The following is an 11,760-nucleotide window of genomic DNA, read 5'->3' on the forward strand; positions in this document are numbered from 1 at the left end:
TTGGATAGTAAGGAAGAGGGAAAACATGATTTTTTTTTTTTTCTATTTGCATCCTTGATATATAAATAGGAAGTCGAGGAAAAATAATTTTCTTTTCATATTTTAACATGGTAGAGTGGAAAATGGGAGAAATGAAAATAAAATTATATTGTTCCATCTAAAGATGAAGACATAAATATGATGAGTAATTTTGTAAATAAACGGCCTTTGGTCCATTGCCATCCGCCGTACCAAGTAAAGCCGAGGATTGAAAGAAAATGAAAATTTTGAAAGATGGAATTTATTTATCATTTGTTACGTCCGAAGTCAATCATACACATACAATACGAGGGGCACGCATTGGAACTTTGAAGTGTTCGTTCGGCACAGCGCTAACGTGACTTCGAAGAATGATTTAACGTAAATTGAGTGTGTTACATTGCAATCCACATGTGCATGTGTCAACCTAATCTCTGAACAAAGATTTCCGACCTATCCAGAACAAGGTATTGAAAATTCAGATGTTCTGGATTGGTATGGCATTCACTTAGATTACCCATCGTTTTTTCTTCATTTGTTGGGTATAGGATCTATGATTTTGGAACTGTAAGGTTGAAATTAATTCGAAATGTTTTTCATCAGTGGTATCAACAAAATAAAATAAAATATGGGCAAAAGCTGAATCTCTAATTGTCTCTCCAAGCGACCAAAAGCGACAGAGTTTCATTCATTCCTCTGTATCAACTCTTTCTGAATCACTTTCCATAGTTCCCATAGCCTTCAGTCCTCTTGGTTTCTGAATGATTGGAGCAAACAATGACTAGGATAGTGATCAAAACAATAAATAATTTGATTAAAAAAAAAAAGATGGTGTAAAAGCCAAAACAAGTTACCTTCTTTGAAGTTTTCTTCTCCCTGACTTGATACCTCTCTTGGCACAGGTCTGATAGCCATGTCCCAGGGCTTACCAACTACACAAACTAACACAATGGTGAACAATGATAAATGAGAAAAGATAACAATCTTAGCAAAAATATTATAAAAATAGTAGAGTGACTCACGAAAATGCTTCTTTGGATCAACTTTGCCCTTTTCTTTGGCCTTTGAGGAAGCTTACATCCCTTCATAGCCATGAAATCTTGTTCCTTTTCTTTACTAGATAATGTGGTGAACAATCTCGGCCATACAATCCCTGTATCTTCCTTCACCCGTTGATCCATCAAAACTTTTGTATTATCATCCAATCCTAAGGAACCCGATCCCCTTGTTGCATAATACCTATCTTCCTTGGCTGGCGATGTCAATGCCGATCTTTGCTTATTTGTTGCCAAATCGGAATTCCAGTCAAAAGAAATTCCGGATCTACGATTACAGTTATTCTAACTAAGTCTTGGGTAATCAATAAACAAATAAACTTACTACATTAGGAAGAATTTGGATTTGGGTAACGATTTTTTTTACCTGTTGAGACGATTGGCAACAGGTGAAGCCATCTCCATCTTTGGCAAAGGTAAAGACTCTGATGTTGTTGACCTGCTGCTGCTGCCGTTGCCAAAACGGTGCTCTTTTTTTAGTTTATTAAAACATCTAAGCCTCTTTCTGTTTCCCCATTGCAACACAAAATCTTTCTCCTTATTCTCCGTCTTCCCTTTTATTTCCATTACTTTCTCTGTAAGATCTGCGGACAAATGTAAAATTACTTCAAAAAAACAATGCCTCCGAATGAAAAAGCTTGCAGCACACTAGATTTCTGAAGCCGCTCACTGCTCTCTCAACAAAATCAAATACGGCGCTTTTTATTTTATGAAGCCGCTCACTTCTCTCTGCTTTCTCGCCCTATTTTGTTTCTTTTTCCTTTTATTCATTTCACAAAATAAATAAATAAATAAAATAAAATAACAAAAAAATAAAAAAACAGAAAAAAGCAAAAAATTAGCTAAATAAAGCCGCTCACTTCTTTTTGCTTTTATGTCACATTTTGATTTTTTATCCATTTAATCAGTTAACATATCATTGGATCTTACATTTGAAGGTTATCGATTCAATAAAACTTAAGCATGTAATGTTATTGTTAGTCAAATATGTAATTGGGTAGAGATGTTTAAAAGTAGATTAAAAGTTTTAAAATAAAAAAAAAATACTAGCTAAACAAAGATTTTTGGGAGTATTAACAACCAAATTTATGTTTTATACACCTCAATATTTTTATTAAACATTTAACTAAATATCTGTTAGTGAATTCATTTCTATTCTCTATATGCACTTCATCATCATCTTCCTTTCTCATTTTCTTTTCTTTTTGTCTCTTTTTTTTTTTTTTTTGTTTCTGTAACCTTTCATCCTAAACCAAAGTAAAAGTATTTGTAGTATTTTGTACATTACCAAAATGAAAAGTGAACTTGGGAAAAATACTTGCAGCAACAAATATTTCAGACCATATAGTTGGATAAGCTGATTTTAACCTTAAATTTACACATTCTGAAAATATGTTTCCAGAACATAAATGTAGTATTCAAAAATTAATTTCAAAAATCTTTGTGTAAATTGTATGTGAATTGCCAAAAATCTCTTTATGTTTATAGAAAGATCTTACTATTATTGATATATATAGAGTCTAAATTGTTAAATAATTTTAGAATTAATTGTAAAGTTTTGGATATGCATTGCCAAGAACTTATAAATGTAACGAAAATGTATTTTTAAAAAAATGTAAAGTTTTGAAAATGCATATCTAAAAACTTAGAGAATTTAATAAAAATACATTTTTGGAAATATATTAATAACAATTTTTTCATTTTTTTAACATGAAGAATAATTTGGGAATTGCGCTGATAAATGGAATGAATCACCATAAAAATTGAATTCCAAATATCATTGTAATTATTCATTTACTATTGAAAAGGAAATATTATGTTTTTGAAGATAACTTTGGGATGGATAAAGATTGTGTTTTTTATTATTAGTTTATGTAGATGTAAAATGTAATAATTCAAATTGTTGTGCGAGAGTTTTGTAGTAAGGAAGCATTGATTTTTTGGGTAAGAAATGTTGGAAAAGATATTGGTTTTGTGGTTGTGATTAAAAACTTTGATTTGAGAGATCTAGTAATGCACCCTAAAAGAAGAAATTGTGTTGTGGTTTGTTTATGTTTGGTTAAACAAAAGAAAAGAAAGAAGAAAATCAAAATTCAATTGACTGAAAAGTTTGCATGTTACAATCAAAAGAATAATGCGTTGAATTGCCACACTTTTAGAAAGAATGAAAAAAGAATGGTATAAATTGAAGTTAATTTGCCACAAAACAAAGGTATTGTTTTGATAAGAATTGAAGACAATACAAGTATGCAATTATGAATTTTATTGATGAATAAACCAAAAAGTGTCATATATTGCAATTATAAAGCCTTTATATAGCAAGGCACAAAAAAGAAACCTAAATCCTAAGATGGGTAGCAATAACAGAATAAATCCTAAGTTTTCTTAATTATTGAGATATCCTGTAGATTTAACAAATCTAGAACATGTCCAAGATTTGCAAAGATTTAGCAAGTCCAAAAAGTCTTCAAGATATGCAAAGATATACCAAAAAGAAAATAGGAAAGAAAAAATTATAAAATATCAATTAAACTAAATAACTAATCTGATAAATTATCATGTAAGCCATTCAAACAAATCCTCCACACGCAAAGCCCATATACTAGGCCTATGATATGTTTTGGCCCATAAAAGCCTAAACTTGCAAAAAGCCTACTTTCGACCTAGTTTTCCATACAAGTGATCAGTGTCATGAATGTGGGCTTCTTTTCCTTAACTTCACTACCCAAAGCATTCAATTGAGTCAAATTTTACCTAAGAGGTAATTCAAGGGCTGATTGAAGTTTCTTGGCCATAAAATAAGGAATTGGACCAAGTGATGGCACAATAAGGTCTCGATCCAGCCTATCATCATCCTTGATCATTGATAATTTTATTTTTTTTAGAATTATCATGTACTTAATTGATTAATTTTATATCTCACTTGATCAATTTTTGCTTAATTATCCATTTAATTTTTTTATATTTCATGTGTAGGTAAAATTGAAGCATCATGCCCACACCTTATTCTCTTATGTTGGAAGGTTAAAATCAACTTGAAAATGGAGCAAAAAAAGGGTTATAAACTGCTTGCAAATGGTGTCAACATTAGGTGGAATTGAAGATTGATTTTCAAAGCTATTTGCAATGATATTTGACTTACGTTCAAGGTTGGTTTTGAGCTAAATTGGAGCTGCATTTGAAGTGTTAATTTCAAGTTTAAGTGGCTGATTTAAAGAGTTAAATTTGGAAGTAAACAAGGTGCAAAAGCTGGCTAGAAATTCAAGATATACATGGGGGCTGTTTGGCGTCACTTTGTGGGTTATGAGTGGCTGGTTTTTGCAAGCTTTTGAGGCTATTAATTAAGCTGAAATTAAGCTATATTCCAAGCCTTAATTGAACCATGAAAAGGTTAATGAGCCACCAAGAAGCCAACGCAAAATTAGGACAACAAAATGTTCTAGCCGAAAGGTGTATGTGTGCTTGAGGGAGGGCTACTTTTGAATTATTGCACAAGTTTACTTAGAAGAGCTTCAAGTTGAGTTTTTGAGCTGAATATAGACATAAGGAATAACCAACAAAACATGAAACACTCTGGAATTGAAGCAAGAGAACTAGCCATTAATGCAAGAAAAATGAGGGGGGTGACACTAATTTCATAACAAGATAAAAGTTGAGACCCCACTTGAAAGGGACATTTGCTGCCACTCTTTATTGCTTCTAGTTTACATGGTTTGGAGGGGTTCATGGATGGAAAAATGTAGAAAATGTCTCCAAATAAGGTTTTTTTTTTTTTATGGGAATTGATTGAAGAAACACGTAGGGTCATCCATAGTGGCATATGTGCATTGGTGCCAAGTCAACACCAGGTTGCTAACTCAGGCCAGATTTAGTTTTTTGCCTCATTTTAGCTACCAAATGACTTATTTCAAGAGGGGACCAAGCTACCAACATATAGCCAAGGTGGAGGTATGGAGATATCTCATTGGACCAACCAAGTAAGCATCACATGGGCTTGAGCTAAGCTAGAAATTTTAACTCTTGTAGTCATGCTTGACAACCTTCAAAATAACTCAAAAATTACCTTGGCTGTGATGGTTGAATGGAAGGTGGGGATAGCTTATTTTGGATAGTGGAGATGTTGTAAAATGTCCTATATTTTGGCTATAAAAAAGAGAGAGAGTGCTAGCCAAGTTTTTTGCTTTTCATATTTTCTATTAGATTAGGATGCCTATTGGGGTTTGGTGGCAGCAATTTTGCTGGCCAACCAACCCCTCTTTTAAGGCTTTAAATCTTTTCATTTTTACTTATTTTTTAGCTTTTTCTTTTTTCTTTTAAGTTATTCTTTAGGTTGTTCTAATTTCTCTTTAAATTGTAAACACATTCCAAGCTTTCATTTACTTTAGATATGCAAGTTCGATTTTTTTTTATTAATTTTTGTCAGTTTTTTATTTCTAGCTTTTAGCTTCTATTCTCTTTATTTTTCTAGCCTTTTTGCATGTATTTGACAAAGAGAATTATGCATCATTATACAATGTTAAAGTAGCAAAAATTTAAAAATTTTAACTCCCTAAAGCCAAGGTCAATCAACAAGATTATACAAATATGCAACTTTACAATCATGCATGAATTTTGGCTTAGGTGCTTACCTTGGATGCCAAAATTCCTTTGGTTGAATTTAGTGGCCTTCCAAATAGTTCTCCAAGCCTAAAAGCTACCTAAGTGTTTAGCCTTTAATAGTGATCCACACGAGCTCTTGTGAAATAACTTTTTCTAAGGTTTGGTAGAACTCAAAGCCACACTTTAGCTAATAAGTGTTTGGAAGATCTTTTGTACTTTCTTAAGTGAAACTTTTTCTCTTAGTTTTGTTCTTGTTTCTTGATTGCACTTAAATTTTAGCTTTTTCATGTTTATTTTTAATGCAATTTTTCATATATTATGGTTTGTTCCTTAGCATTATTTTGGCAAAAATACTCTTAAATGCACATTTATCACATACGTAGGTATAAATGATGAAAATAAAGAATTTTGAATTTTTTTATACAAATTTGGAGGATTTTTGATACAATTTATGCAAATGACCTAAACTAGTGTCAACAAGCAAAATTGACACTTGACTTTTCTTGCATAATTTTTTGAGTATTATTTTCGTAATTTTTTCTTGTAAATTGTAGGATAAAAATGTTCATATAATGTTTGGAAATTGTTTGTAGAAAAAAAATGAAAGGCAAGAAGAGCGTTGGTGCATGGGTGTATGGAAGGAACATGCAAATGCAAGGCTTTACAAGCTGGTTTAAGAGCATCAAAGCTATGGGCTGAGTTTGTACTTTTAAAGGCTGTGATTGGCTACTATTTTGACCATGTGGATCAACATTTTACGTGTGAAATCAACTTGCAAGTTGGATTACAGAAGCAACAAGATGTGAGATGCCAAACCAGTGCACCTGGCGCTACAGGACCAAGAAAAAAAAAGCTCCAAAAGCTCTAGCCAAATGAAGAATTTTCTGAAATATTTTTAGATTTGAGGCTTTTACCCTCTACCTATAAATAGGGAGAGAGTTAGTTTAGGATTTAAATTTTTGTTTCTTTACTTTCTTGCATTTTCTTTTTTACACTTTACATTTTCTTAGTTGCCTAACACTTTATTTCCAGCTTTTTTCCATTGAATTTCATTACAATTTTATTGTTTCTTAAGTGTTTTTTAGTGTTATTTTAGAATATTTCAATAAAATTTTCATTTACAATTGTTTTCTAACTCAAATCTACTGATTTCTCATGGATGTTCAAATCTATTTTTAGATTTGCCTATTCTAACCTATGTGTAGTTTTTCAGATCATAACTCCATCAAATCTTGATTGTTTTTGGTCAAGCCTTTTTCCATAGTTTCCTAATTCATACAAATATAACTTATTAAAAAATAAGCTTCAAACTTGCAGCACATTGATCCAGATCAAGGTTGGAATTCATGTATAGATGCAGGTAACAAGTGTAAGTCAGATGTGAAGGTCAACTTTGGTGTAGATCTTCTCTCCACTTTAACAACTTGTTTGGCTTTCTTTCTTCTTTAGATCCATAGTTCTATTAGTTACCTTGTTAAGTTTCATGTTGTGCAATTTTTTTTATACTTTTAGGTGCTGTTTGATTAATTTTCTTTGATGAGGTTTTGTTTTTCTAGATTCTACATTGTTTTTGAATTTGAGTTCATTGAGCTAATTTCTCTTTCGATTCATGCTATTTTCTTATTGATTTAGGTAGTTAACTCATAGATCTAGGGTGCTTTAGTTCAGTTTTAGTTCATTCCCTCTAGAGAATTGTTAATCTAATTTTTTTCTATGAATTGTTAGTTTCTAGCTTATAAAATCAGTTTTGATTTCTACTTTCTTTTGTTGAATCTTGCAATTTTTCTTGAGTTTTTGTTCTTCAATTTGAAATATCATGATGCTCATTGAGTGTTCTTCCAATTTACAACTTGTATACATTTAGTTTTACATGATTTAGTTCCATTTTCCATCAATTCATTTGAATTTCTAGATTTTGGCATTAGCTTTCAATTTGCATTTTTCACATTAAATCTTGTATTTTTTTTATTATTTGAATTTCATACTTGTCTTTACTATAGTCCTTTACTTTATTTTGTAATTTTTGAGCTTTAGTTCATTACCTTGTTGCCATTTAGATTCCAAATTATGTTGTAAGTTATAGTTTAGTCTAGGTTAGTTGAGAATTTTTTGTTTTGCAATGTTGTTTGTATTTTGCATTTTAATCAATTCAATTTTACTTCAAATTTGTCTTTTTCATTAATTTAGCCACTGTATTTTATATTTTATGGCATGCATTTACTTTTTGTTTTTGTTTATTTTCTCTTTTACTTAACTTTATATTTTTTATACTTAATTCACTTTTATTTTCATAGTTAATTTTCATGCTTATTTTTTGATCGAGCCAACTTTAGAAGGGTGTAGGGATAAAAGGTATTTAGTTTAAGAATTTCTTTAACTAATCCTAGTGGGATCGACATCTAGACTTTTATAGTATTTATTATTACTTGTACAGGTTGTGCACCTATAGAATTGTCCAATCAAATTTTTGGTGCCGTTGCTGGTGACTAAATCTAAAGAGTCTTAGGCTAATATTATCCTTCACCATACTCTTCTATAGATTGGTTCAACCTTAGTGTACTTTTGTTAGGTTTGTTACTAACTTGCCTTGTTTTTGTTTTCTTCGATTGCACACAAACTAACTTTCTTTTGTAGGATTTTGTTTAGGATTTGTTTTTTTTTTTTTTTTTTCACATGTAGGATTTTAATACTTATGAAGGAACCAAGCATCATTTGGACCTTGCTAAATCTTATTATTTCAATAACTACCTAGGACCATGGCCTAGTGAGGAAGACAATGCCAAAATAAAGTCAGCCCTTAAAGATTTGACAGAAAAATTTGACTTGATAAAAAATGCGGTAGAGGCCATTAAAGCTAGGTATGATCCTACACCTACTTTTGTCGATAACTTTGCAAGCCCATATGATAATGGTCATGTGTGTGGTGGAGTTTACCAAAGTGATAGGTGTCCATTTGACCAACACTATCAATCTTACTTAAACACCTACACTAGTCAAACTTGGGAAGGTCATCTTAAGCACATGTGGGATACTAGGTTGGGATATTCCTTTAGTTTACCAGTTTAGTACACCCCGACTTATCTTATTAAGCATTCACATCCATAGTACCCTTCACCACCCTAATATTCTTCACCATCACCATAAGTACCTCAAGTGCTACACTATGGTCAACCATAGCAACATTTTTCTCCATCACAATAGCATTCCTCTTCACATCACTTTCCATCAACACCATATTCACCACCACCTCCTCCATAAGAAAAGAAATCATCCCTTGAGGAAATGCTTACTGAATTGCTCAAAACTCAAGAAAAGTACGAATAAGACGTAGAGGTATGCATTAAAAATTTTAGAGAATATGGTTAAAATGCACATACCTTAAATACTTGCCTTTTATATCCTACGCCTAAGACTATAGAGTCAACACCTTGTTGGGAGGAAAAATAGAAGCTTACATTAGGGAATCATTTGAAGAAAGAAGATTTGAAATGGATTAATGATGATGATGATGATGAGATTGTTATGTTAGAGATGCCACATTTTGTAAAAGTTATGGAGGAAGAGATAGTGAAGGTAGAGGATAAATTTAGGGCTAGAAAAGATGATGATGGATCATTTAGGGGAGTTGAGAGAGAGGATATCATTCAAGAAGAAGTTGAGCTTGACATTCTACTCATGCCATTTCTTAAGTTCTTTGATGATCACTTACCCGATTGGGTAAAGATGAAGTGGATAGATGTGTTTATAAGGTAAGTTTACAAGATAGATCACTTAAGCCCTTAGACACATTTTTTCTTGAATCTAGTTTCCAACTTAAGAATGATAAATAACTCATTAGGAAAGAACTTACTTGTTTAGTAGCTTTTTCGTTCCTTAATCTTATGCTCGAAGTTTCAAGCTTAAGAATGAGAATTAACTCATTAAGAAATAACTTGTTTTGTAGCTTTTCCATTCCTTAATCCTATGCCTGAAGTTATAGGCACCTTATTCGTAAAGTTTACTCTAAATAGACCATTCATGGAAGAAGAAGTGAATGATATGGATTTTAGAAATGATGACTCAATTTCCTACTTTGAGTCGCAAGAAGGTCTCAACAATAGTCCTAGTCAATAAGAAAGTACACCTCATAGTGCAACCATGCTATTTCCTCAATTATGTGAGAGTCCATTATATAATGAGTTAGAAATGTATGTGTTTGAAAACCTACTATTTAATGATTGTGATGGGGGTTGTTTAACTCCACTATGAGACACAACCCTTGTTGAGTTTACATTTATACCATCCATGGAGGACTTTTTCATCTTAGAGCCTAAACCCATATTCTTTATGATGGTACCTTATTCATTAGTATTGGAGCCAATGACCACCTTTATTAGTCCATATTGCATTATACTTAGATCATTCATAGAGGTGGGATACAAATCTATCAATGTGCAATGCATTCATTTAAAGCTGATGATTACACATTTGGTTTAAAGGAAAAGAATAAAATGGGTAGATTTGGGAATGAAGTGTGGAGTAATTCTTTAACACTTGTGAAAGTCAAGGTTTTGACTTTAAATAAAGCACTTATTGGGAGGCAACCCTAGCTTTACATTTCATGTTTTGTTTTCATATATTTTGCTTATCTTTTCTTGTACATATTGATGTAGTTTCTCTGTATAGTTGTTTTCGCTATTTTGTTGGTTGAATAAGAGCTTAAAAAGGATGCACTAGTTTCTACCAAGCATTGATGGAAGATTCAACCACTATGCCTCCACATTAATAGAGGAGTTTCCTTGTTCCTCTCTTTTGTACTTTATTTCTTGATGCTTACATATTGAGGATAATGTGTTGTTTAAGTTTGGAGGTACGAGAAAATTGCTCAAAATTTAAAATTTTTTTGAATTTTCCTTGATTTTTCCCTTGAAATTGAGCTTAACATGTGGTAGCTTAAATTGTTAGTATACTTTCTTTGATTAGTTCTTCATGAAGCTAATGATAGGCAATGATTGATAATGAATATAGCTTTAGGAAAGACTTAATGTGTGTGAAAGATGATACTTAGGTTTAGAGAATTCTTGAATATGGTATTCATTTGTGGGTGATGATTTAAACATTGAATTACATTTTTTTTATTTAGTATTGATTATGTGAGCTTGAGATTATTTTTGCATTTGTAATTAAAGTTGTGTTTTATGATTCTAGAATTTGTTTTGATCATTTCTCGAGGTAAAATCTTAGAGGGCACATGATTAGGGAAATGATATAGGCAATCTTTGGATCATTTGAGCTTTTCAAGGTAACCTTGAGACAATTTTTCCATAGTCACCACATTTGAGCCTTATGATATCCTTTTCTTTGTTTTGAAACCACATTACAAGCCTATAGCATTATTTTGATATTTCTTATCTTTTTGGTCCCTTATCCTATATGCATTAGGACATTCTTGCACTACTTGTGGGGGAATGCATAATTAAGGAAGAATGGTAGAGTTTGGAAAAGAATGAGAAATTAAAAAAAATACAAAAGAGAAAATGAAAAAAAAAGTCAAGCTAGCTTGCTATAGAGAAAAAAAATAAATGAAAAACAAAAAAAAGAACTAAAAACAATAAAGTGGTGAAAAATCAAAGAAAAGAAAAAAAGAAAGAAAAATGTAAAAAATCAAAATTTGGGGGGGTTCTTAGTTAAGCTTACCTTTCTTACCTTGAAAACTCAACTATGGATGATCCTAAACATGTGATGCATTGTTTGGGTATTTAAACCTAAATGACTTTAATCATACCTTGATCCTAGCCTTACATTGTAAGCTTGTTAGAATCTTAAATGATCCTTGGTCAGGTGTTTATCTACTTTAGTGGAGAGAGATGTGATAAGCAAACTTGTAGAAATGAGCATACTTTATTGATCTTAGGTATTAATGTTTCATGTTTTGCATAACATTATTGGATTTCATGCAAGGATATGTGAGAGGTGTTGCTTGCTTATGAAACCATAGTTAGGAATGATCTTGGCCTAGGTGAATTATAGTATCTTAACACTTATTCGTGATTTAACTTTAGTTATATTCATTGATCAATCCATGAGACATTTATGTTGAATGAGGCAT

General features: G+C 31.6%; 1 protein-coding gene across 1 annotated transcript; it reads right to left on the minus strand.

Moving 5' to 3' along the window:
- Nucleotides 1-339: 339 nt before the first annotated feature.
- On the minus strand, nt 340-1,810 carry LOC111284766 (uncharacterized). The gene is made up of 4 exons (XM_022873691.2): nt 1,441-1,810; nt 1,041-1,341; nt 873-950; nt 340-775 (listed from the first exon to the last, which is right to left on the minus strand). The coding sequence occupies exons 1-4, from the start codon at nt 1,638-1,640 to the stop codon at nt 707-709; spliced, it is 648 nt and encodes a 215-aa protein (XP_022729426.2). The 5' UTR covers nt 1,641-1,810; the 3' UTR covers nt 340-706.
- Nucleotides 1,811-11,760: the final 9,950 nt, after the last annotated feature.

This window comes from Durio zibethinus, chromosome 6 (genome assembly GCF_047325235.1).
Source record: "Durio zibethinus cultivar Kanyao isolate XHJ-2024 chromosome 6, ASM4732523v1, whole genome shotgun sequence".
Classification (NCBI taxonomy): domain Eukaryota; kingdom Viridiplantae; phylum Streptophyta; class Magnoliopsida; order Malvales; family Malvaceae; genus Durio; species Durio zibethinus.